Genomic DNA, 26,214 nt, shown 5'->3' on the forward strand with positions numbered 1-26,214 from the left:
CCACAGGGAATCCAATGAAAACTGCAAAGAATTCAAACTCAGCCATTACTGAAGTACATGCTTGAGAAACCTGGGCAAAGGCTTATCTTCTTGTTGCATTTCTAAGTGCTTCCATGATTGACCGGACCATGTCAGACTACTAGTGAGCATTGATTGTCATATCAATCCATGACTGCCAAGTGTGGTGGCACATGCCTTTAATCTCAGCACTCGGGATGCTGAGGCAGAAGGATCACCATGAGTTCAAGGCCAGCCTGGGTTACAGTGAGTTCAAAGCCAGCTTGAACTATATAGTGAGATTCTGTCAAAAAAAGGAAAAAAGAGAGAGAGAGGAAAAAAAAGGAAATCCCATGAAAATTTACTTTTTCCTACAGACCAAATTCTCCCAAGTTCAGAATTTGAAGATTTATAGCAGGTAGTATTCTTTTCCAAAGATAGATTACATTATCTAGGTCATTATAGACCAAACACAAAGTTAGAATCTGACATAAACTGAGGATGCAGCAATTCCTTCAGGAGCCTTGAGCTCCTTATCTGATCGTTATCTGATCTAGCAACTTTTGAATCTCCAGGAATTTTCTTACTATCACTGCCATCTTCCCAGCTAATATAGTCACCCCATCTTTCTGACAGATGCCAGACTCAGGTACCATTTTTAAAAATTTTTTTTAATAAAATAACTTTATTATCAAACACACATAGAAAAAATTAAAACTATTCAAAGAACAATGCAAGGGGAAAAAAACTACAGTAATATTCAAATACAGTAGAACTCAACCAAAACAAAACTGAAAAGCACTTAAACATTTCTTCCATATAACTTGAAAAAGCATCTCAAGCACCAACAAAACACCAGAGGATGTGATTTGTTTCAGAAAGATCCCCAAAGCCAACACTGAACAAATAATGATCTGGAAAAAAATTCCAGTTAGTTAGACTCCACATAAGCCAAACTTCTCCCTAATTTAAATTTTGATACAGTCATATGACACGCGATGGAAGCACAATCCAAGAAATGTTATTAGGCCATTTCATCTGTGTATATCCTTAACTACACTTTCAGTTTCTCACACTAGAGAAACTATTCAGTATTTACACATATGTGTCCTATTTATTTCATGTAAGAGGATGGCCTCAATATGCATCCATTTAGCTATAAACGTTTCTAGTTTCTCATTCTTTATGGCTGAGTAGTACTCCATTTTATTAAAAAAAAAAAAACACACACATCTTTATCCAGTTTCCAGTTGATGGGCACTTGGGCTGTTTCCAAGCTTTCAGTATTACAAACTGTGTTGCTATAAATATGGGTGCATATGTATTGCTGTGGTAAGATTCTTTTAATTCTTTTGGGAAGATACCCAGCAGGGGAATAGCTGGATCAAATGGCACCTCTAAGCCTAGTTCTTTGAGGTATTTCCATACTGATTTCCACAGTGGTTGCACCAGTCTGCACTCCCACCAACAATGGAGAGGGGTTCCTTTCTCCCCACACCCCCACCAGCATTTGTTATTAGATGATTTCTTAATAGCCATTCTTTCTGGGATGAGGTGGAATCTCAGTGTTGTTTTCATCTGCATCTCTCGGATGAACAGTGATGCTGAACATTTTTTCATATTTATTTGATGCTTTTAATTCTTTGAGAAATGTCTGTTCATTTCAGATGCCCATTTTTGAACTGGGTCTTTGAATTTGGGGGGGTCTGATTTTTTTCAATTCTTTATGTATTCTAAATAGTAGTCCTTTGTCTAAGGTACAGTTGCTGAACAGTTTTTCCCACATTATAGGTTGTCTGTTAGCTCTGTTGGTGGTTTCTCTTGCAGTGCAGAAGCTTTTTAATAAGAGGAGATCCCAGCTGTTGATTCTTTGTGCAAGTTCCCCTGCCACTGAGGTTTTGTTCATAAAGGCATTTCCTATACCAATATCTTCAAGAGTTCTACCTAACTTATCTTCCAGCAAATTTAGTGTTTCTGTCCTAATGTTAAAATCCTTAATCCACTTTTATCTTAATTTAGTGCATGGTGATAGGGATGGGTCTAGTTTTAATCTTTGACAAGTTGAAACCCAATTTTTCCAGCACCATTTATTAAAGAGGCTATCCTTCCTCCAGGGAGGGTGTTTGGCTCATTTATCAAAGATGAGATGGCTGACTGTGTCTGTCGTTGTTTCTGCATCTTCTAATCTGTTCCACTGGTCCTCAGGTCGGTTTCTTTGCCAGTACCATGCTGTTTTGATCACAGTAGCTTTGTAGTATAGTTGCAGGTTGGGGATTGTGATATCCCCTGCCATGTCTCTGTTACCTAGAATTGCTGTTGCTATTCTGGGTCTCTTTTTGTTCCAAATGAATTTTTGGATTGTTTTCTCAAGGTCCATGAAGTATGCTGCTGGGATCTCAATTGGAATTCCACTAAATCTATACAGCAGTTCTGGAAGTACGGCCATTTTCACTATATTAATCCTTCCTACCCAGGAGCAGGGGATGTCTGTCCATTTTCTGATATCATCTTCAATCTCTCTTTTCAGAGTGCCATAGTTTTCAGAGAAGAGGTCTTTGATTTCTTTCATTAGGTTGATTCCTAGGTATTTCAGTTTTTTGGATGCTATTGTGAAAGGAATTATTTGCCCTATTTCTCTCTCAGTGAGTCTGTCATTGGTGTAGAGGAAAGCTACTGATTTTTGTGTGTTGACCTTGTAACCAGCTACTTTACTGAATTTAGTTATTAAGTCTAGAAGACTTTTGGTGGAGTTCTTGGGGTCTTCTATACAGAGTATCGTGTCATCTGCAAATAATGACAATTTGACTTCTTCATTTCCTATCTTTATTCCTTTTATTTCTTTCTCTTGTCTAATTGCCATGGCTAATGTTTCCAGAACTTTATTGAACAAGTGTGGTGATAGTGGACATCTTTGTCTTATTCCTGATTTTAGTGTGAAGGATTTCAGTTTTTGACCATTTAGTGTGATATTGGCTGTTGGTTTTTCATAGATGGCTTCTATCAGTTTGAGGCAGAGACCATCTATTCCAATTTTTTGTAGGGTTTTTATCATAAATGCATGTTGGATTTTGTCAAATGCTTTTTCTGCATCTAAGGAGATAATCATATGATTTTTGTCCTTGGCTCTATTGATATAGTGTATTACATTGATTGATTTGTGTATATTGAACCATCCCTGCATCCCTGGGATGAATCCCACTTGATCAGGGTGTATGATCTTCTTGATGATCTTCTGCATTCTGTTTGCCAGTATCTTATTAAGGATTTCTGCATCTATGTTCATTAGTGAGATTGGCCTAAAGTTCTCCTTTTCGGTTGGGTCTTTCTCTGCTTTGAGGATCAAGGTGATGCTTGCTTCCAGGAATGAATTTGGCAGTATTGCTTCCCTTTCAATTTCACTGAAGAGTTTAAACAGTAGTGGTAGCAGTTCCTCTCTAAATGTCTTGTAGAATTCAGTAGTGAAGCCATCAGGGCCCGGGCTTTTCTTAGTTGATAAGTTTTTAATTATGTTTTCAATTTCATTGGTTGATATTGGGTTTAGAATTTTTAGGTCTTCTTCATTCAACCTTGGTAATTCATATGTATCTAGGAATCTGTCCATTTCTTCTGTGTTGTCCATCTTATTGGCGTATAGGTTCTGGAAGTTAGGTATTGATGATCCTCTGGATTTCTGCTGGGATCATTGTAATTTCACCCTTTTCATTCCTAATTGTGTGGTTTTGGGTCTTTTCTTTCCTTTTTCTGATAAGGTTGGCTAAGGGTTTGTCAATTTTGTTGATTCTTTCGAAGAACCAACTCTTGGCTTCATTGATTTTTTGTATTGTTCTCTTAGTCTTCATTGCATTGATTTCTCCTCTGATCTTTGTAATTTTCTCCCTTGTATGAACTTTGGGTTTGTTTTGCTCTTCTCTTTCTAGCAGCTTGAGGTTCAGCATCAGGTTGTTTAATTGAGCTCGCTCTGTTTTCCTAATATGTGTATTCACTGCTATGAATTTCCCTCATAAGACTGCTTTCATTGTGTCCCACAGATTCCAGTATGTTGTACTGTCATTGTCATTTAATTGAAGGAACTGTCTGATTTCTTCTTTAATTTCCTCTGTCACCCATTGGTTATTCAGAAGTGTATTGTTCAATTTCCACGTGTTTATGAAATTTTTCCAGTTTCTTTTGCTATGGATCTCCCATTTCATTGCGCTATGGTCTGATAATATACAGGGGATAACTTCAATTTCTTTGCACTTACTTAAACATGTTCTATGTGTGAGTATGTGGTCTATTTTGGAGAATGACCCATGTGCAGCTGAGAAGAATGTGTATTCTGATTTTGTGGGGTGGAAGACTCTGTAAACATCTGTTAAGTTCATTTGTTCAAGAGTTCGATTGAGTTCTAGTATTTCATTACTTATTTTTTGTCTAATTGATCTATCTATTTGTGACAGTGGGGTGTTAAGGTCCCCCACTACAATTGTATTAGTGCATATATGACTTTTCATGTCCGTTAGTATGTGTTTTATACAGTAGGGTGCACTAGTGTTTGGTGCATAGATATTTATGATTGTCATCTCTTTCTCTTGGATTGTTCCCTTTACAAGGATGTAGTATCCTTCTTTGTCTCTCTTAATCAGAGTTGGTTTGAAATCTACTTGATCTGCAAAGAGGATAGCTACTCCTGCTTTTTTTCAGGTTCTCGTTGCATGGACTATTGTTTTCCACCCTTTAACTTTCAATCTATGAGTTTCCTTTTGAATTAGGTGTGTGTCTTGTATGCAGCATATTGTTGGATTTTGCTTCTTGACCCATTCTGCCAGTCTATTTGATTGGTGAATTGAGACCATTAACGTTGATGGTTATAACTGAAACGTATTGACTTGTCATTGCCATGACTTTTTCTTTTTGTTGGGTTCTCTCCCTTTACATTTAATTTCTTGTCATGCCAGATGGGTTCATTCTGCTTCACTTCCTGGGGTTGTGATCCTCAATGTCTGTTCCTAAGATATTGTGTAAAATTCTTTGGAGTGCTGGCTTGGTATTCATGAAGTTCCTAGGGTGCTCTTTGTCATGAAAGCATCTTATTTCTCCATCAATTTTGAAAGATAGTTTTGCAGGACACATCAATCCGGGTTGGAGGCTGTTTTCTTTTAGGGCTTGGAATATGTCACTCCAAGCTCTTCTTGCCTTGAGGGTTTGTGTTGAGAAGTCTGCTGTTTTTCTGATGGGCTTTCCTTTCTATGTGATTTGTTTCTTTTCTCTAACTGCTTGGAGAACTTTGTTCTTCTGTTGAGTTTCTGGAATCTTAACAATTATATGCCTATGTGTAGATTTCTTTTGATCAAGGCTATTTGGAGTCCTATATGCCTCCCTTATTTGTATGTCAAGCTCCTTTCCCCTGCTTGGGAAGTTTTCTGCCATTATTTCTGTGAAGAGATTTTTTATGTCATCTGCACTCTCTCCTGTTTCTTCATTGACTCCAGTCAGTCTTATGTTATTCTTCTTTGCATCATCTAGCAGGTGCTGGATTGATTTCTCATGTTCCCTTATAATTTTGAAGCAATTTTTCTTTTCCTGGTCACTAATTGCAATTTTATCTTCTATATCTGAAATTCTGTCCTCACATTGGCTCATTCTGCTGTGTAGACTTTCAGTGGAGTTTTTCATCTCCTGGAAATCTATTTGCCTCTGTTTTATGGATTCCATTTGTTTCCTATGTTGGGATTCCATCATGTTCCCTATGTTGGGATTCCATCATGTTCCTGAGCTCCTCTCTAGATTTATTAATCATGTCTTGCACTAAGGGCACAATTTCTCCTGTTCTCTGAGAAATTATTTCTGATTTCATTTTTTCCAGATCCCCTTTTGTTGCCAGTTCAGTGGGTCCAGGTGGTTGAGTATCAGAGTGTTCCATCTCATTTCCCTTTGTGGTTGCTGTAGGTGATCTGGAAGTCTGGTTTTGAGACTTATTTACATGTTTTCTCATTTTGACTGGGGGGGGGGGCTGTTGGCACCTGCACGGATTACCTCCTCTGAGCTGGGAGAGGTGGGACAGGGGCCCGGCGCATCAGTAGGGATGGTGGCCCAAAAGCCCTTTCCTGTGGGCTGGGAGCAGCCGGAGAGATGGTGGCTGGGGAAGCCCCTTCCTCTGGACCAGGAGCAGTGGGATGGCGGCTCAGAAGCCCCTACCTCTGGGCCAGGAGTGGTGGGAGGGATGGTGGCCTGAAAGCCCCTTCCTCTGGGCCAGGAGCGGCAGGACAGAAGGTGACCCAAAAGCCCTTTCCTCTGGGCTGCGAGCAGCAGGAGGGATGGTGGCTGGGAAGCCCCTTCCTCTGGACCAGGAGCAGTGGGAAGCCAGCTCAGAAGCCCCTACCTCTAGGCCGGGAGCAGCAGGACTCAGTACCGTGGTCTGGTGGTCTGGTGTCCTCTGTGTCTTTGTAGTGTGGAACCAGGTGGCTGCCTGTCTGCAGCGGGCTGATTCAGCATGTTCTGCATGACTCGGGACCTGGGTAGGGCTTGTGCAGACCTGCCTGTCTGCACCGGGCTGATTCGGCCTGTTCCATGTGACTGGGGACCTTGGTAGGGTGTGCGCAGACCTGCCTGTCTGCAGCGGGCTGATTTGGAGTCTCTCTAATCTAATTTAAAAGAACTTCAGTCTGAACAAGAGGATCCATGGCTTTTATATCTAGTCTTTCGGTGACAGCAACAATTTGTAAAATGGGTCAATAATGCCCTCTTTTTTCTTTTCCTTAACAAAATCAAACTGGGCATTTACATGCTCTTCTATGGTTCTTTCCAAATCATCACTGAGTGTCAGGACTTTGGCATGGTCACTGATTTCATCCATTCTGTGCCTCTGAGCTTCCTCAGTTTTATCTTTTCCCCAATCATCCTCCTCTTCTTCCACAACATGTTGGGGAGGACTGATAGAACTAATCTGAAATGCTGCAGCTGACATTGGCAGACATTTTGGCTTATTGATGGATTTATCATTAAGAAGAAGGGATGTTTTATTGTTACTTTTTGGTACTTTTCTGTCTGGAGAAGAAGAAATGACATAATGACTACAAGAGTTCTCAGTCTCTAACATGAAAATGTTTTCACTACTGAAGCTGTAATCTTGCTTGTATGCTACATTTCTCCAATACAGATACCAGTGACCTGAGCAACAGCTTGTTTTCGTCAAAGACAAACCCAATGCGGCTCACCCGGGACTCAGAGAAAGAGGCGCAGGAAATCCAGTGTGGAGCAGCGAGACAGGCAGGCAGGTGCCACTGCAGTGGGAGGGGCTGTCCAGTGTCCACACTGGTATCCCTGAGCCTGGCGACCTAGCAGGGCCATAGCTGTGAGCTGGCAGCCCAAAGGTGGAGGCAGGAGCCCTGGGCAGGGACATGGGCCACCACCCACTGTGTTTTCCTATTTATTACAATTCTAAAACATCTTTGTCTCTGAAGACACTTAGGATCAACCTCCCTGCATTTTAGGAAATTCATTTTTTTTTAATTCATTGTTTATTGGTACATTTTAGGTATACAATATGACATTCATCATTGGGAATTTGTACCTTTACATGATATATCTTGGTTCTTATATTTTTCCCCATTCATCTGCCCTCCCTTCAACCCCTCCACCTCTCCTTATTCACAAAGACTTTCTTTACATTTTTTCCTTTTCTCATATTTTTTCCCTTCCCTTGTTTCCTTTCCCCTACCCCTCCCGCTTCCCCTTCCCCTTGCCCTTTGGACCTTTTCTTCCTATTTCACATTATCTGTTATTCATTTTGATCCTCATTTACACTTTCAGTTTCTCACACCAGAGAAATTATTCAGTATTTAGAAATTTCATCTTTTGATACTCTAAATTTTTAAAAATGTATTTTATCACAGTATACAGAAATATATAATTTCTAAAACTCGGCCTTTTGGCTAAGATCAAGTGTAAAAGTCCTAGAAAATTTTTTAAAAAACAATAATTACCTGACAATTCAGAAACATTTGATCTGTGCCCCGTTTGAGTCAGTGAAGAGGTTATGCAAAATGAACTTGGGACAGACTGCCAATATCAGAGTCTCAGCTCAGCCCTTCTTAGATCTGAGATTTCAAGTAAACCCACAAGCTCTTTGGGCTTCCTTTTCCTCATCTGCAAAATGGGGACATCAGAATAACTTTGTGTAGGCATATAAGTATTAGCTGTCAGCCTTTAAGTAACTTTACTTTTAAAATTATAGCACAGCCAAATTGGCTATGTTGTGTACAATTCTATGAATTTCAACACATGTATAGATCCATTTAACTACCACCATGATGAGGACACCAAACAGTTCTTTCCCTCCCAAAATCTCCTTAGTGCTATACTTTATAGTCACATACACACATCACCTCAAGCCCAGACAACCACTGATCTCTTTGTTCCACATCACAGTAATTTTGTCTTTTCCAGAGCATCATATAAATGAAGTCATACAGTATTTACCTTTTGGAGGCTAGATTCTTTTGTTCAGCACAATTCCTGTACGATTCATCCAAGTTGTTGTGTGTATCAGTGACAGTATCACCAAGTAATATCCCATGGTGTGAATGCACAACAATCTGCTTATCCACTCAACCATCAAAGGACATTTACAGTATTGCCAGTTTGGGGCAGTTAGAAATAAAGCTGCTATAAATGTTCATAGAAAAGCTTTTACATGACTACAAGTTTTCTTTTCTCTAGGGTAAACATCCCAGAGACAGCTAGTGTCTAGGATGGCTAGATCATATGATAAATTATTTAATTTAAAACTACCAAATCTTTTCCCAGAATGGCTGTACCACTGCACATTCTCATCAGCAACATATGAGAGTTGCAGTTGCTATACATCTGCCAACATTTGGTATTGTCTGTATTTTTTATTTTAGTCATTCTATAGGTATGTGATTATCTCCTACTATAAGGTTTTTTTTCTTCTTTTTTCTTTTTGAGACAGTGCCTCACTGTGTAGTTCAGGCTGGCCTTGAACTCACTCTTATTGTGATTTTAATTTGCATTTTCTTAATGCCTAATGATTTTGAACATCTTTCTATGTGTCACTGCCATCTACAAATCTCCTTTGGTATCTTTTTAAGTCTTTGTTTTTGACTTATTGGATTATTTGTCTTCCTACTGTTAATATTCTAGATATAAGAATATGAATCTTGAATATATTTGCCAAATATGGGATTTGAAAAATATTTTATTCCTGTCTGTAGTTTGCTTTCCATTCTCTTTGTGCCCTTTGTACACCAAAAGGTTTTAATTTTCATGAAGGGTAATTTATGAATTTTTTTTTCTATGGATGATACTTTATTGTTATATCTTAGAATGTCTGCTCCTGTGTTTTCTTCTAACGGTTTTATAATTTTATGTTTACATTTAAACCTATGATCTATCTTGGGTTACTTTTAATTTTCAGGTCTGAATTTTAGGTTATTTGTTTTTGGTGCATAATATCTAATTTTTCCAATACCATTTGTTGAAAATTATCCTTTTTCCATTGAATTTATTTTACATATTTCCATTACTTCTCAGCAGTTAGATTTTGACTTGTCTGGGTGTGGATTTCCTTGAACTTATCCTGTTTAAGGTTTTGATGAGATTCTTGAATCTGTAGGTTTATGTCTTCTACTAAACCTGGGAAGTATTCAGACATTATTTATTCATTTTTTATTTTGCATTCTTTCTCTTTTGGGGACTGGAAAAACATAAATATTAGAACTCCTGCTGTTTTATAGGTCTCTGAGTCTATTTCTTAAAATTTTTTCATTTCATTGGGAAGATAGGATCATTTCTAATGACTTATCTTCAAATTCATTGACTCCCTTATCGCTTTGTATTACTTTCCTAGAATGATACAACAAAAATCTAATAAACCTGGTAGGTTTTCTGGTGGTGTTTTGGGGTTTTTTTTTTTCTCTCTTTTTATTGGGGGCAGGTTGGGGTGTTTTGGGGGGGGGGTTGAGATAGGATCTTGCTGTGTACTTCAGACTGGCCTTGAATCTACTATATAGCCTAGGCTGGCCTCGAACTCATGGCAATCTTTCTGCCTCAGCCTCCCAAATGCTGAGATTATAGGTGTGGGCCACCATGCCTGGCTCAAACCTAATAGCTTAAAACAACATAAAGTTATTCTCTCACAGTTCTGGAGGCTAGAAGTAAGAAGTCAGCGGGGCCATGCTCTCTCTCTGAAGGCTCTAAGGGAAGATCCTTTCTTGACTCTTCCTAGCTGCCGAGGGTTGCTGACCATCCTTGGCATTTCTCTAGGTCTGTCATCACTTGGTGTCTATGGGTCTGGGTCTGAAATTTTCCTCTGCTTCTTATAAGGACACCAGTCATACTAGAATCAGGGCCCACTTTAACGCAAGAAGAAGACATCTTACCCTGATTACGTTTGCAAAGAGCCTACTAGTAAACTAGGTGATATTTATAGGTACCAGGAGTTAAGATTTCATCATATCTTTTAGGGGTATATAATTCAACCCCTAATATACCTCTATTGTGCTGTTGAGCTCATCCCAATGAGTTTTTCAATTTTACTTACTATATTTTTCAATCCCAAAGCTTAACTTGGTTCTTCTAATATCTTTCATGTTTGCTGAAAATTTTTATCTTTCCATTTGTTTCAAGATTGTTCACCCTTACTTATTTCACATCATATACAAAATTAACTTAAAATGAACCATTAAGCTAAAATTTAAGAGCTAAACCCATATAACTTAATTTTCAAGACCTGTTATATTGGCATCACATAACATCTTGAGAAATTATACAGACACTTGAGGATATTGAATGCTTCTCAGGGATTGCCTGTCCCTAACTTTACAATAGTCTTGGCAGAGTCAGCCACAGAGACCCTGAGCAGGCTCATGGACAAATCCATGAGATTCCCCAGTAAGGTGGTCTCTTCTATGGAAGAAATGCCCAGTTATCCCTCACATCCTTCTCCTTTCCCAATGTCATAAAAACTCCACTTTTTAACCTAAAGCAAAGACTACATTTCCCAGCCTCCTTTATGGCTAGAAATAGCCATATGATAACATTCTGGCCAACTCCTTTCTGCTTTTCCTCTGGCTGGGAGGCAGATATAATAGGGAGCCATCCACACCAAAAAGGGCCACTCCTTAAGGATGGACTGGGCTTGCCACAACTTTACAGAGCAGAGATGCTATCATAGACTGGCCTCTTATAAGAGAGGGCATTTAAACCTTTGTTACTTTATGTCTCTCTGTTATAAACTGATGTATCTATAGTTTCACTAAATTCAACTTTTAGCTAAAGCTGTAAGAAGACCATGCTGGAGGACCAGAGAGACTATCACTACAGAGCGATACTCTTGGCAACAAGGACACAGAGAAGCATTAGCATGCAGAGCTCTTGGTTCTGTCAATAGCAGCTCCAAGCCCTCAGGGACTAAAAGGTTACAAGAAGAGAAGCCAGGGGAGCTCTGATGGATAGAGGATTCCAGAGCCCAGCACAGATAGATCTTGGCACATTGTAGGTGCTCAATAAATAGTAGCTATTACTAAAAACGATTAGTCATTCATTGGTTTATTCAATAAATGCTTGTGGGCACCTGTTGAGAGTAAATATATGAACAGGTGTATCACTAGTAGTTAGCCAGCTGCCATTTATTGCACAGGACTAAATGCCAGGCTCCGGTTTGTATGTCACATGCATCACCTCATTTCATCCTGATAATGGTCCTAGAGATAAGGGAGTTAATCCCACTTAACAGATGGCAAAGCAGGCTATCACACAGTCATGTCCTTCCCGGGTCATGCTGCCAGCCTATGGGAGAGTTGGGATTCAGATCTGGACCAAGGAGACTCTATGGCCCTTTCCTATATCATCCTGCTAAACCATTTCCTTGGTGACACTCAGCCCTTGCTCAGAAGCACTTATAGGCAACAGTTACAATAGACTCTGGAGTCAGCCCACCTGCATATAAACCTCAACACTTTGGATATGTTGCTTAACTGTTCTATGCCTCGATTTCTCCACCCTATAAAATGGGATTAGTAATAGCAGCACCTAACATTCCAGATGTTATAAAGTTCTAAGGAATTAACTGGTGAGAACAGGACTTGACACACAGCTGAGGCTCAGAGTCAATATCCTATGTCAGTGATGGCTAACCTGTTAGAGCTTTCAATAATATAAATGGCCCACTGTGGCATACATGTCATAGGTTCACCACCACTGGCCTACTTATAAGGTGGGAACTCCTGGGAAAACAGAGCCCATTAAAGATACCAACACCAGAGGTTGGAAATATGAGCTGGAGGCTAACAAGTGGAGAACTAGAGAGACAGCAGAAGGGAGAGGCCCATGAGTGAGGCATGAGGACTGGGAGGAATAGAGATAGAAAGTTAAGGATTTGCTCTAGAGGCCCCAGCAGGACAGAGACTAGTGGGTAGAAGAAGCAGAATGCCATCCTTAGAGTTCAGCCCCTCCATCTCCTCCAGGTCAGCTTCTCTTCTACCCACTGTCCTTCTAGACATCTTAGGTCTTATGAGCTACTCACCTAGAATGACCTCCACCATTACCTTCACCAAGTCTCATCCTTTCATCTAAAATGTACCAGCCAGGTTGGCAGCCAGGCACTGCTTTGGCCCCAGAAAGACCCAGGGGAACTGAAATAGGATGTTCAGAGAGTTGAAGTGAGTACAGCCAGGCACCTGTAGGAGCACATAGTAGGAGATTCCCTTTCACAAAGGATGCAGGGCTGGAGCAGAGGTAATTGGATACTAACAAAGGCATTCATATCTGATATCTCAGAATATGTAAGAAACTGGTGGCAGGGGGAGACAGGGCAGAGGGAACAGCATGAATAAAAATTTCCAAGCATGAAAAATACAACCTATTTAGGACCAAAACGTCTAATGTTAGTGGAGGTAGGGTGAGTGTGAGTTCATGTGTGTATGTTTGTCTGTCTGTCTGTCTGACCAGGGCAGCCCAGTCAGCAGTACTTAACTATGAATTGTGACAGGCAATCTCATCCATGGTCACACTGTGCCAGATGGCGTTTGGCTTATCATGTGGGACAGAGGTCACAATTGTTGACTGTTAAATTGATAAAACATATAGAATTCAAGAATTGAATCAATTAAACATCTAATTTCAATCAATATCTGAATTTTCTATTTATTTATTCATTAATCCATTTGCCAAATATCTCTGAAGCAGTTACAGTACTGTGTGCCAGCCATGGTAGTGATAAGGCAGTGAACAAGGGGGAAAACTGGGCCTTGTGGGGTGGAACACTGCTCTGACATAAAAGGCCTGGAAATGGCCAAGGGCATCTCCTCCTATAGGGCAGCAGTTAGGGGTAGGGCGCTGGAGAGAGTGGAGTGCCACTGCTCCTCCTGGGGAGACACCGCTCACCTGTGCCCTGTGCCCGTGGCCACTGCAGCCAAGGATCCCGCATACTGCACCCACAGCAGTGAACACCAGGTAAACCCTGGAGCACGTGCCAGGCACTGCCAAGTGATTCCCTGAAGGCAGCCAGCTGTATGCCACCAGACCCCCCACTTAGCACCAAAGGAGCAGGACCCCAAGCACAGATGGGCAGAATGAGGGACCAGAACTGATTGAACTTTAGTAACACAGGAGGCACTTCCCTGCAAAGCTAAGGACCATCAGGAGGTGCTGGGGGACAGGAGAGAGGTGGGGGTTTAAGGAACCCCAGGCAGGAACTGGGGTCAGACCTGTCCATTCTGCATGTGTGCAGAATGGACTGGGGCTAGTGTTATAATGCACCCCTCCCTCCTTCCTGCAACCCAGGGAAACACTGTGATGATGATGATAAAGATGATGGTGGTGGTGGTGGTACTAGTGATGTAGCTAACTGCAGGGAAGGCTGTGGGGAAGATTCCAGGTGGAATCTGAGGTAGGTAAGTGGCACCTGAACTGCCTCACTCTCTCCTCATGCAGGAGACAGACCCAGAGAGAGTCAAGCTTGTCTGCATTTGCATGATTGTCTCCAGAACATGAGACAGAGGACACCAGCATTATAAGATTTGAATCAACTCTACCCTTGATTTGGTGTGTGACCCTAGGCACTGACTTAACCTCCCTGAACCTCAGTTTTCTCATCTATAAAATTTGGGTTGGGCCGGGGATTTAGCTCAGTGGTTTCGCTGCCTGCTGCGCAAGTGCAAGGACCCAAGTTCGATCCCCAGTACCAAAAAAATAAATAAATAAATAAAATTTAGGTTGCTGTAAAGATTGTTATAGATATATTAAGTTCTTAAGAAATTGTAGCTATTATCATTCTTGTAATTTTTACAAGCAAACATAGGCCTATTTATTTCCTGTCCCAGAATGCTCCAAACAGCTCTGCAAAATGGTACCTGAGCTGGGCCAGGAAGGTGTTCTGACTCGTTGTTGGTGGCCCTGGGCTTTCCTACCTTCAAGGCCACCGCTCCTTGGTTCTCTATTTTTTAATAGTGTTCATTTATGTGGTCAAAGGCAGAGGGTCTTATGTACAAAAACTTGAAAAGACTGGACACATTCCATCACCTCTAGCCACAGGGCCTGGCTGGGCTCTGTTAGTATAGTGGCTGGGGCTGTGATAGTGCCAGTTGGCCCCTCTGGACCAGGAATTTAAGAGCTCACTCCCCTGGCCTCTGCAGATCCATGCATTCACCTTCTCATGGAAATTTACCAGTTTCTATTCTGTGTTCTAACACTTTGCATAAAATTTCCCTAGGAAAACACTTTTGTGGTTAAAAAATAGTTCAGGAGAGAAAGGAACCCTTCTCCATTGTTGGTGGGAGTGCAGACTGGTGCAAACACTATGCAAATCAGTGTGGAGATATCTCAAAGAACTAGGGCCGGAGGTCCCATTTGACCCAGCTAATCCCCTGCTGGGTATTTTCCCAAAAGAATTAAAAGAATCATACCACAGAGATATACGTGTACCCATGTTTATTGCAGCACAGTTTGTAATAGCTAAAGCTTGGAAACAGCCCAAGTGCCCATCAACTGGAGACTGGATAAAGAAGATGTGGTTTTTTTATAAAATGGAGTACTACTCAGACATAAAGAATGAGAAACTAGTCATTTATAGCTAAATGGATGCATATTGAGGCCATACTCTTAAGTGAAATAAATAAGACGCACGTGTAAATACCGAATAGTTTCTCTAGTGTGAGAAACGGAGAGTATAAATAAGGACTAAAAGGATTAATAACTAATAATTGATACTTTGAAATAGGAAAAGGTCCAAAGGGGTAGGGGTGGTGGGAGGAGATGGGGAAAGGAAAGAATGGAGAGGAAAAATTATGAGAAAAGAAAAAAAATGGAAACAAAGTATGTAAATAGGGAAGGGCACACAGGTGATGGGGAAAAAAATAAGAACCAAGATACATCATGTACAGGTACAAGCACCCAAAGATAAATGTAAATGTATTGTATACCCAAAATGTACCAGTAAAAGAATTCAAGCAAAAAAAAAAAATAGTTCAGGAATCACCATACCTCAGATGACTTAGAGATGCTAAGGTTAGAGCCCCAATCCCTGTCTAAGGAGTAAACCAAGCAGCTGGGGCAGCCAGAGTGAGATAAGAGAAGTCAAAGACCAGCTCCTTGACCCAGAGTGGGTTTCAGGCCAGCATCACCTCAGCAGCTCCTGCAGCACAGACAGAAGGACCTGTGTTCAACTCCTGCTCTGTGTTGCTTTTGGCAAGTCATTCCACTTCTTTGGGCCACGTTGCTGATCTGCCTGACACTGAGCCCTCAGGAGTGCTGATTCACACTGGCATTCAGCAAGTACAAGAAATCTCTGAGCTGTTTAGGTGGTATGTGTGACCACTCCAATAAAAGACGGAAACTGAGGCCAGGAATGGACATGCCTTTCCTGATCACACCACTAGTGTGTGGCAGAATGATTTCAAAGTAGGCCAAACCTGAATCTGTACCTCTGGTCATTCTCATTCCTAAATGTGCTTTATGACCACCTGGGAAGTGTTTACAAAACTTTGATTTGTGAGCCCTGCCCCCAGATATTCTGGCTTAGGCTAGAGTGATGATGAGTATGTGTACTTTGAAAAATCTCCCCAGAAACTTCATGATGGAGGTAACACTGGCTAGGACAATCAGACACTACACCTCTCAAGGGCAATGTAGTAGGAAAGACACTGCCTCACAGATGGGGTGTCCCAAGAACATTGCTTCTGAATCTAGCCAAGCCTTCCATCTCACCACCAGTGTACAGGGCATGCAGGGGACAGGGGGACATGTGAAACACTAGGAGGAGGCCACACTCCAGAAGAGATGGCCCACTTTCTCCCACAATGCAATGTCAAAAAAGAAGACTGGAGGGGCAAAAGGTGGGCAGAGAGAAGTGAAAAATGGGAGGGAAACACAGGACAGCATAAACCACAAATGTAGTCTGGGATTTTAGATGAATTCACACCAACCCACTGTTCAATAACAGAACTGTAGCCATAAGGGGAATCTGAGTATCAAATGAATTTGGATGACACTGTGGAATTACTAATTTTGATAAGTTTGATATTGGCAGACCATCCATCAGTAAGAGAACACTGGCCCTTGTGTGAGAAAAGTGACGCTATGTCTGGTGTTTGCTTTAAAATAATCCAAGAAAAAAACAAACAAACAGGAGACATGAGTAAATGACACAAGACAGATAGAGCTGAGGGGAGTACCTGGATGTCTGTGTTCTCATTATTTGGAAATATGTCTGAAATTTTCCATAGTGAAAAGTTTAAAAATAAAGCTCTCCAGGTGATTCTAAAGTATAGCCACAGCAGAGAATAATGGTTGGGAGGCTCAAAATGAGTACTGTTTTAGAATTGAGTTGTGTTTTATACACAAATGTCATTGTATGTAGTATCATTAGTGTATTTCATATGGTGATGCTCTCTGCAATTTCCATTAAGTAATTCCCTGCCTTTGCTGGATGTTCTAACCAACTCTGTTCCTACAACTCCCCCTACCCCTCCGCTGTTAGTAGATTTCTCTTACTGAAACAAAATACCTGAGAGAGTAACTTTAAAAGAGGAAAGGTCTATTTGGGTAAGTTTTAGAGTTTCAATCCATGATTAGTTGGCACCTGTATCAGTCAGCTTTCTCATTGCCGGGACACAATAATGGATACAATTTAAAGTAGGAAAAGGTTAATTTAGCTCCCAGTTTGAAGGGATTCGGTCCATAGTCTGCTGGCTCCAAGTGAGAAATATTATGGCAGAAGGGCGTGACAGAGAAAGCTGCTCAGTTCTGGCAGCTGGGAAAGAGAGCAGGGGACAGTGCCAGAAAGGAATGGATGAGGGACAGTATATTGTACCCAAGGCTATACATCCATGACCCACCCAAAAACATCCAGGAGAATGCACTACTAATCTGCTATGCATTTCTCAATCCAATAAAGCTAACATATCAAGTTACCAGTCACAGCATCACTGCTTTTGGACCTATAAGGAAGAGTGTCTTGGCTGGAAGCCTTTTCACTTCATAGCGCAGAAGCAGAGAGAGAGAGAGAGAGAGAGAGAGAGAGAGAGAGAGAGAGAGACAGAGAGAGAGAAAGAAAGAGAGAGCATCTGGGGTTCCAGTATCCCTTTTGAGGGTACATCTGCAGTGACCTAAGATCTTCCCCTAGAGCCCACTTAATGTTTCTACCATCCTGACAGAGAAGGAGACTTCCAACATACCACCCCTCCCTCACAGAGGAGGTGAGCTGCACCAGCAGCACCCCCTCCCCTACCATCGAAATGAGAAGACACATAAACAAGCCTCGAAAACAGACTTCCAGATCACCTACAGCAAACCCAAAGGGAAACAAGATGAAACACTCTGATACTCAACCACCTGATCTCCCTGAACTGGCATCAAAAGAGGATCTGCAAAAAATGAAATCAGAAATAATTTCTGAGATAACAGCAGAGATTGAGCTCATAGTGCAAGACATGATTAATAACTCTAGAAAGGAGCTGAGGAACACGATGGAATCCCAACATAGGAAACAAAAGGAATCTATAAAACAGATGCAAACAGATTTCCAGGAGATTAAAAACTCCACTGAAAGTCTACACTGCAGAATGAGCCAATGTGAGGGCACAGAATTTCAGATATAGAAGATAAGATTGCAATTAGTGATGAGGAAAAGAAAAATTGCTTTGAAATTGTAAGGAATCATTAGAAATCAATCCAGCAGCTGCTAGATGATGCAAAGAAGAATAACATAAGATTGGCTGGAATCAATGAAGAAACAAGAGAGAGTGCAGATGACATAAAAAAAAAGAAAATACTGTTCACAGAAGTGATGGCAGAAAACTTCCCAAGCAGGGGAAAAGAACTTGACATACAGATAAGGGAGGCATATAGGTCTCCAACTAGCCTTGATCAAAAAAATCTACACATAGGCATATAATTGTTAAGATTCCAGAAACCCAACAGAACAAAGTTCTACAAGCAGTTAGAGAAAAGAAACAAATCACATACAAAAGAAAGCCCATCAGAATCACAGCAGAATTCTCAACACAAACCCTCAAGGCAAGAAGAGCTTGGAGTGACATATTCCAAGCCCTAAAGGAAAACAGCCTCCAACCCAGATTGATGTACCCTGCAAAACTATCTTTCAAAATTGATGGAGAAATAAGATACTTTCATGACAACACCTTAGGAACTTCATGAATACTAAGCCAGCACTCCAAAAAATTTTAGACAATATCCTAGGTAAAGACAATGAGAATCACAATCCCAGGAAGCCCAGCAAAATGAATCCATCAGGCACGAAAAGAAACTAAATGCAAAGGGGGAGAATCCAACAAAAAGAGGAAGTATGACAATGATAAGTCAATACATATCAGTTATAACCATCAATGTTAATGGTCTCAATTCACCAATCAAAAGAAATAGACTGGCGGAATGGGTCAAGAAGCAAGATCCAACAATATGCTGCATACAAGAAACACACTGAATTCGAAAAGAAACTCACAGACTAAAAGTTAAAAAGGGTGGAAAACAATACTCCATGTGACAGGAATCCAAAAAAAATCAGGAGTAATATCCTCTTTGCAGATCAAGTAGATTTCAAACCAACACTGATTAAGAAAGACAAAGAAGGACACTACATCCTTGTAAAGGGAACAATCCAAGAGGAAGAGATGACAATCATAAATATCTATGCACCAAACACTAGTGCGCCCAACTATATAAAACAAATATGGACATGAAAAATCATATAAGCACTAATATAATAGTAGTGGGGGACCTCAATACCCCACTGTCACAAATAGATCAACTAGTAAAAAAAAAAGCAATAAAGTACTAGAACTCAATGTTTCTTTTCTTTTCTTTTTTTTTTTTTTTGCATTTCAATAATTTTATTGAAAGGTATGTCTCTTAGTACCAAACATAAAGGTAGTTGGTTAGGTTACCTCTGCCAATTCAAAATTAATACTGATGTTTTCAAAATATTGAAATATATCAGCCTTATGGTAAAACTGAAAGTATCCACAAAACATGGTTTACAAAAAGTTAAAGGTAGAATATACTGTGGTTCTTTGGTTTATTTTTCAATGCTTAGTTATCTGTAACATGATGTCAAAATTGGTTATATCCATTCTGGATAGACTCAGGCTTCAGGCTGCACTGTTTACAACACTAACAATATATGTACATTTCCTTATACTGATTGGCTCATATGGAGAATTCCAAACACTCCCTCAGCAATCTCATAATTATGGTGGTGCCTCCTTACTTTTCTTAAGACACATTATGGAAATTTGTGAAAGTATATTCTATTCCTTAAAAAAACAAAACAAAACAAAACAAAACGGGAAGCAATGGCAGTTTTATAGAAACAGTCCATAGTAAAACCTGGAGTGCTTTATCTAGCCAGAACTTAGGGTAAAGCAAGTTTTCAGAGCGGTAATTGATTTTGACTTAACTATGTAATATAATAGAACATATTTTTTAAAATGGAACTAGATAAGACTGAGGAAGTAGATTCTGTATAGAAATTTTTATCATTGATACAAATGTCACCTGTTCTTTAGTAGAAACATTAAAGATAGCTCAATGAATATGCCAAACTTAGTAGGTCTGTATTTTGGCTTAATACAAAATGTTTTTAAATTTAAATGTAATTCCCATATACCAATAACATTCTCATCTCTGAACTATCTATTTCTTGACTTATGGGTGCCAAGAAACCATTACATTATCTAGAATATAATCTTTATCATGCCTTAAAAAAGTGCATGTGTGAAATGTTGGTTTTGATGTAAACCTCATAATTTAAAGTTTTTCTTTCTTTTTTTTTTTTTGTACTGGGGATCGAACTCTGGACCTTGAGCTTATGAGGCAGGCGCTGGAACCACTGAGCTAAATCCCCGGCCCATAATTTAAAATTTAACATTTAAATTAAGTAGGTTACCATTTTCCAAATCACCTAAATATAATATATTGATCCAGTATAGAAAGTTAAATTAATGTTAGAAATGAAGATTCACAGTTCACCCTTTCAGGCTTGTTTTATTTCACATTTATGTCTTTAGCTTTACAGATGAATTCAAATCTAAACAATCCTACTGCAGCATTATATTAATTAGGCAGTTTTCCAAAGATGGAGAACATCATACTAATCTAGTTGTGATGTTTTGAGGGTTCGTAATTTATTTATTTATTTATTTTTGAGGGTACTGGGGATTAAACTTGGGTCCTTGTGCTTGCGCAGCAGGTGGCGAAACCACTGAGCTAAATCTCTGGCCCAATATTTTGTTTTTTGGTTATTTTGGTTTTTTTGGTACCAGGGATTGAACTCAGGCCCTTGTGCTTAAGAGGCAGGTGATGTAGTAGAACTCAATGTTTCTACCACTTTCCAACACCCCACCCTGAGGAACAAGACTTTCACACATGGGTCTTTGGTGTCATCCAAGATCCACACTATAGAATCTGCATGCGATTTTGTTTTGTTGCTTTAGTGGCCCTGTGAGGGAGCAGGGTCTTATGTCTCTCCTACACCCAGGAAAGGGAGAGGTTTGTAGGAGAGACTAAGGTTGCCTAGTGCACAGTGGGGCCTCTCCTGGCTCCCTGGAGGACTTGAACTCATGAGATAATGGGCAAGAAAGAGCTTAGCTTGTTTGCAGGAGTGATGTGGCCACACCACACCAAGCACTGCAGGCTGGGCTGTCACTTAGGGTGCAGTGGACCTGGAGTATCCTAACACCATACACTTGGAGGATGCCTAGCCTCTGATTGATTCACTCACTGTGCAAAGACTATTCCTATCTCCAGTGGTGCTGAGGACCCACTCATAATCACCAACTCTTAGCATAATCTGTGTCCCATAAGTCAAATGAAGACAGAAACCCCAGCTGATGTTGCCAGGTGCTTCTTATTGTGCACTAACCTTCACACATTTCCTCCTCATGACACCCAATGAGATGAGGACTCATCCTCCTTTACAGCTAAGGAAACTGAAGCTCAGAGAGGTTAGAAAACAATCCCAGGGTCACAAAGTGCTAATGCAGTGTAACTTCCAACAGCCTTGCTACCTACATCTCTGGGACAGTAAGAGCACAACCCCATCCTTACCCTTCTCACAGTATAAACTGCCTGGGTGGCACACAAACCTTGGGGGTAGGTCCATCCCTTCAGTCAGTGTTGAGCACTTGCCCAAAAGGCAGCACATCATTAAGCCTGAAAGCATGGACTTTGGGGCTGAATCATCTTGTTTTTCATCCCACCTCCTCTGCTTCTTGGATGCAACTTGATGCAGAGATAAAATACGATGCTGTGGAAGAGTGCTTAGCACAGAGGAAGCCCTCATTATCTGTGAGTTCCTGGCAGCTGCACTATCCCATGTGCAAGTTTATATACATTCACAGATGGACTCTGCCCTCAACCTCCCCCCACCCTCTCAGACCCCAAGGACAGAAGCTGTTTTTGTTCCCTATAAACCTGTCATGGTGCATAGAACTCATCTTTGCTTCCAGGGCCTCCTACTATAATTAAAAAGACAGACAATAACAAGTGCTGGTGGAATGGGGAGTGGTCAGAACTCACATCCTTTGCTGCCAGCAGCACTTTTGGAAAACTGCCAGGTCCTCAAAGTTTAGATAGAGTTACCACTATCTAGTAATACCACTTTTAGATATATACCCCCAAAAATAGAAAATAAGTATCCATACAAAAACTTATCCATGACTATTCATAGTAACATGATTTCCAATGGCCAAAAGGTGGACACAATTTACATGTACATCAACTGATAGATGGATAAACAAAATGTAGTAAATCCATGCAATGAAATATTGTTCAGCCATAAAAAATGAAGTCTTGATACATGCTCCAACTTGGATGGATATTGAAAACCTTAAGTGAAAGAAGCCAGACACAAAAGGTCACATACTATATAATTCTATTGGTATAAATGTTGAGAGTGGGAAAATCCATGAACACAGAAAGTAAATTAGTGGTTGCCAGGCATGGTGGTGCATGCCTGTAATCCCAGCATTCCAGGAGGCTGAAGCAGGAGGATCACAAGTTCAAGCCCAGTCAGGGCAACTTAGTGAGATCCTGTCTCAAAATAAAAAATAAAAAGGCTAGGCTTGTATCTTAGTCAAAGGTTTTGGGTTGAATCCCCAATGAGAGAGAAAGAGAGAGAGAAAGAGAGAGAGAGACAGAATGAATAATGGTTGCAATGGGCTAGAGGGAGAGAAAAATGGGGATTTCTTTTTGAGGTGATTAAAATACACTAAAATTAGTAATGGTGATGGTTGCATAACCCTGAAAATATATTAAAAACCAATAAATTACACTTTTTTTTTTGCCGGTACCAGGGATCAAACTCAGGACCTTGTCCTTGTGAGGCAGGTGTGGCACCACTGAGCTAAATCCCCAGCCCTAAATTACACATTTTTAAAGGGTGACCATGGTATGTGAATTATTTTTCCCTAGCTTCACTGAGATGATTGGCAAATAAAATTGTGTAATTTAATGTATACAATGTGATAATTTGGTAGACACATTGTGAAGTGATTACTACAATCAGGTTAGTTAATACATCTATATCTCAAGTACTTATCAATTTGTGTGTATGTTAAGAACGTTAAGATCTATTCTATACACATATTTCAAGTATACAGTACAGTTCTGCTGACTATAGTCATCATGCTATACATTAGGTTCCCAGAATTTATTCATCTTAGGACTGAATGTGTATAGCCTTTGACCTGGTCACATACTGCCTGTTCCAGATGTGTTTCAATATAAACAGGGGCAGAGGTACCAAGAGTCAAGGCAAGGATCCCCAGCTTCCTCAAATCTGCTCTTCAGTGCTACCACGTGCCATACACCTTGCTGACCATGTTACTGGAAGGGAATCAGTGCAACCGAAACTCTGTTACTGGAGACTCTGCTATAAGTTGGAGAGACACCCATGCCTCTACATTCTCACCTTAGAGGATTCCCAGGACACAAAGCCTGACCTGAGCCCAGGGACCCTATGGCTAGTGAAGATGCAGTACATTGTTCAGCTGGACAGACCCAGGCATGAGTCCTGGCTCCTCAATTCCCAGCAGTGGCCTCAGATAGTTCGCTGCAGCTGCTATCAATTTTATCCTGTACAAAATGGGGCAACCAGAGATAGGATCTAAGTCCCAGGGCTCTAATGAGGATCAGAGATGACAAATGCATAGCACTGAGCACATAGTAGGTCTCAGCAAACACAAGCTATTTTTAAATTAATTCTTTTATTAATTCAACAAAGTCAATGCTCAGTTCTTATGTGCAGAAGAGCAATCAAGGCTCTGAAAATAGAATGGTGAACATCAAAAATAAATGAATAAACAAAGGGATGCCATAGAGTTCTATAGTGGGTGAGAATTAAAAGAAAGCCAAGTGATGGGGAGAGATGGGGCATCCTCAAGCCTCCACCTCTTGGGTGTCTTCATGACCTGTCCCATTCTTGTGTCAGAGCTAATGGCCACCTGGAGCCTAGTGCATGTGTCTCCTCATCCCCTGCAGGCATGGCCATGGAGATCTTCAGCACCCTAGTGGGTGCTGCCATTCAGGGGCAGCTGGTTGGCCACTTCTATAGCAGCATGAACCAAGATTGCTTAGGACACAACAGCTCCCTTGGCAGCAATGGTAGGAGAACACACCAACTCGCTGGAGAACACAGTAAGGCAAGAAGTACAGCCTCTGTCCCACTCTGTTTGAAACAGAAGAGCCTGCCAGATCAACCCACAGATCAAATGAGTATGTGTTAGGCTTTAGCTTAGGGCCATCCCCCAAGGGACTTGAAATATACTAGTAATAGCTTAAATTGGTGGGCCCATCTCTGGTTCTCTTATGCTTAGTAAATGCCAGAGCCCTTAGCATGGTCTGCCAGGCTACTCAAACTGTTCCTAACTCCTCGCCCCCATCTCCCTCTTCTGCCCAAACTGGGTTCCTTATTGTCCCTCAGCCACGTCTGCTATACTTCTGCCTCAGGGCCTTTGCATGTGTTTCCCCCCTCCCCGCCTTCTCCCACATCTTAACATGACCTGTTTCTTCACATACAAACATTTTTCTTAGGTCTGATCAAATGCCACCTCTGGAAGAGGACCCTGGGTTTATATCTACTTTGACCAGCTTTCTTTTGCTTGATAACAATTTCCCCCACTTTCAGGTTCTGGTGTCCCTCAGATCAGATCATCCTTCCAGTTTTCTTTTCTCCTTCTTTCTTCCCTTCCTATATTCATTCTTTGCTTCTACAAACACTCACTAGTCCTCATTTTTGCCAGGCCTGTAGAGGGTGATGCTAGGATCATGGAAATTAGTCAAATCAAATCCTACCTTCTGAGAGCTCAAAGAACAGTGGGGAAGAAATCAAGTAGCTGAAGCAACTGCAATGCAAAACACTGAGGGCTACAAAGGCTTTAAGTCCCAGAGATCCTAGGAAACATGGAGACAGAGCACATACGGTTGGAATGGTTAGAGTGCTTTGTGGAGGAGGTAGTTCCTGAGCTGAGTCTGGAAAGATCGGATCAGTAGACCTGACTAGATATAATCAATCTATGTGAACAGATAGCACAAGATTTTAAAGTGTATGAATTATTTGTAAGAGGCAACTGTTATTTTTGGAAGAGAAGTTTGTCAAAAAACTCTTCTATAAACCACTGTTTATAAGAAAAGATTTTTTTGTTTTTTGAGACAGGGTCTCTCTATGTAGTTCAGGCTAGTCTTGAACCCACTACATAAATCAAGCTGGCCTCCAACTGGCAATCTTCCTGCCTCAGCCTCCTGCATACTGGGACTACAGGTATGTGCCACCATACCTGGCAAGAAAAGAAATTTGAAAAGGGACAAAGTTGAATAAGTCACACTGATTTCAAGATATGATCAAAAAGAAAGTGCTATATTGAGCCATGGATTTAGCTCAGTGGTTCTGCAACCTGCCTCGAAAGCGCAAGGTCCCGAGTTTGATCCCCTGTACCAAAAAAAAAAAAAGAAAAAGAAAGTGTTGTATTGGCATAAGGATAAACATGGGTATCAGTGGAAAAGGAAGAGTTCTTCAAGGCTCTCCTCATACGATACAAGTATATGGATAATGAGTTTTCCATAATGATTTAAAGAAAATTCAATGGGGAAAACAGCCTTTCAACAAAGGCAAGAAATTTAACCTCTAGAAGCACCACATGGATAATGCCAAGGCCTGCTACCAGCTCTAACAGTGGCCTGGCCCCCTTAGACCATGGCTGCAGTGGTCTCTGAGTGCCAGGATGGCTGAACATCTTCTTCAACAAGTTTGGCTGGGGGCGGGGTTTTTACCTGGTTTGATGGGACTCTTTGGGGCTCTCTGCTAGAATGGGCAAAGAATTCTTCTCTCATGCCAGATACACACTCCTATAGGTCAGAAGATAGAAAAAAAAAGGCTTACTGAGATAGAAATAAATTTTCATTTGAATAAGAAATGGGGAGCTCTATTAAGAACTATGGGGATTTTTGGTATAAGATGTCATATCTGTTACTTAAGTGGATACCAGGCCAGGATGGATGTATGGAACTTCTCCATCTTAATTGCTTTTCACATCAACCCCTACCAATACCTCCACAGTCACATCAAAATTAGAATGCAAGGTGGGTTTGCCCTTTCTAGATAAAGGCCTATGGGGGTGGGGTGGGAGGAGTCAGGGAAACATTACTACTAATACCAGCTCATCTGCATTTCTCAGATATGGCCATGTCTAGAAAAAGAAGTGA

The 26,214-nt window shown here is 40.8% G+C and overlaps 1 protein-coding gene across 1 annotated transcript in view; it reads right to left on the reverse strand.

The window, feature by feature from the left end:
- Window positions 1-1,210: 1,210 nt before the first annotated feature.
- The window catches only part of LOC101703907 (uncharacterized), a 40,662-nt gene continuing 15,658 nt past the window's right edge, over window positions 1,211-26,214 (reverse strand). Inside the window, exon 7 of the mRNA XM_087188581.1 lies at window positions 1,211-25,857. Coding sequence (XP_087044707.1) covers window positions 25,839-25,857 — 19 coding nt within the window. The 3' untranslated portion in view covers window positions 1,211-25,838. The remainder of the gene's footprint in view (window positions 25,858-26,214) is intronic.

The sequence above is a fragment of the Heterocephalus glaber genome, unplaced genomic scaffold, assembly GCF_053883595.1.
Source record: "Heterocephalus glaber isolate CG9 unplaced genomic scaffold, H.glaber_assembly_v1.0 deba00001532, whole genome shotgun sequence".
Lineage (NCBI taxonomy): Eukaryota > Metazoa > Chordata > Mammalia > Rodentia > Bathyergidae > Heterocephalus > Heterocephalus glaber.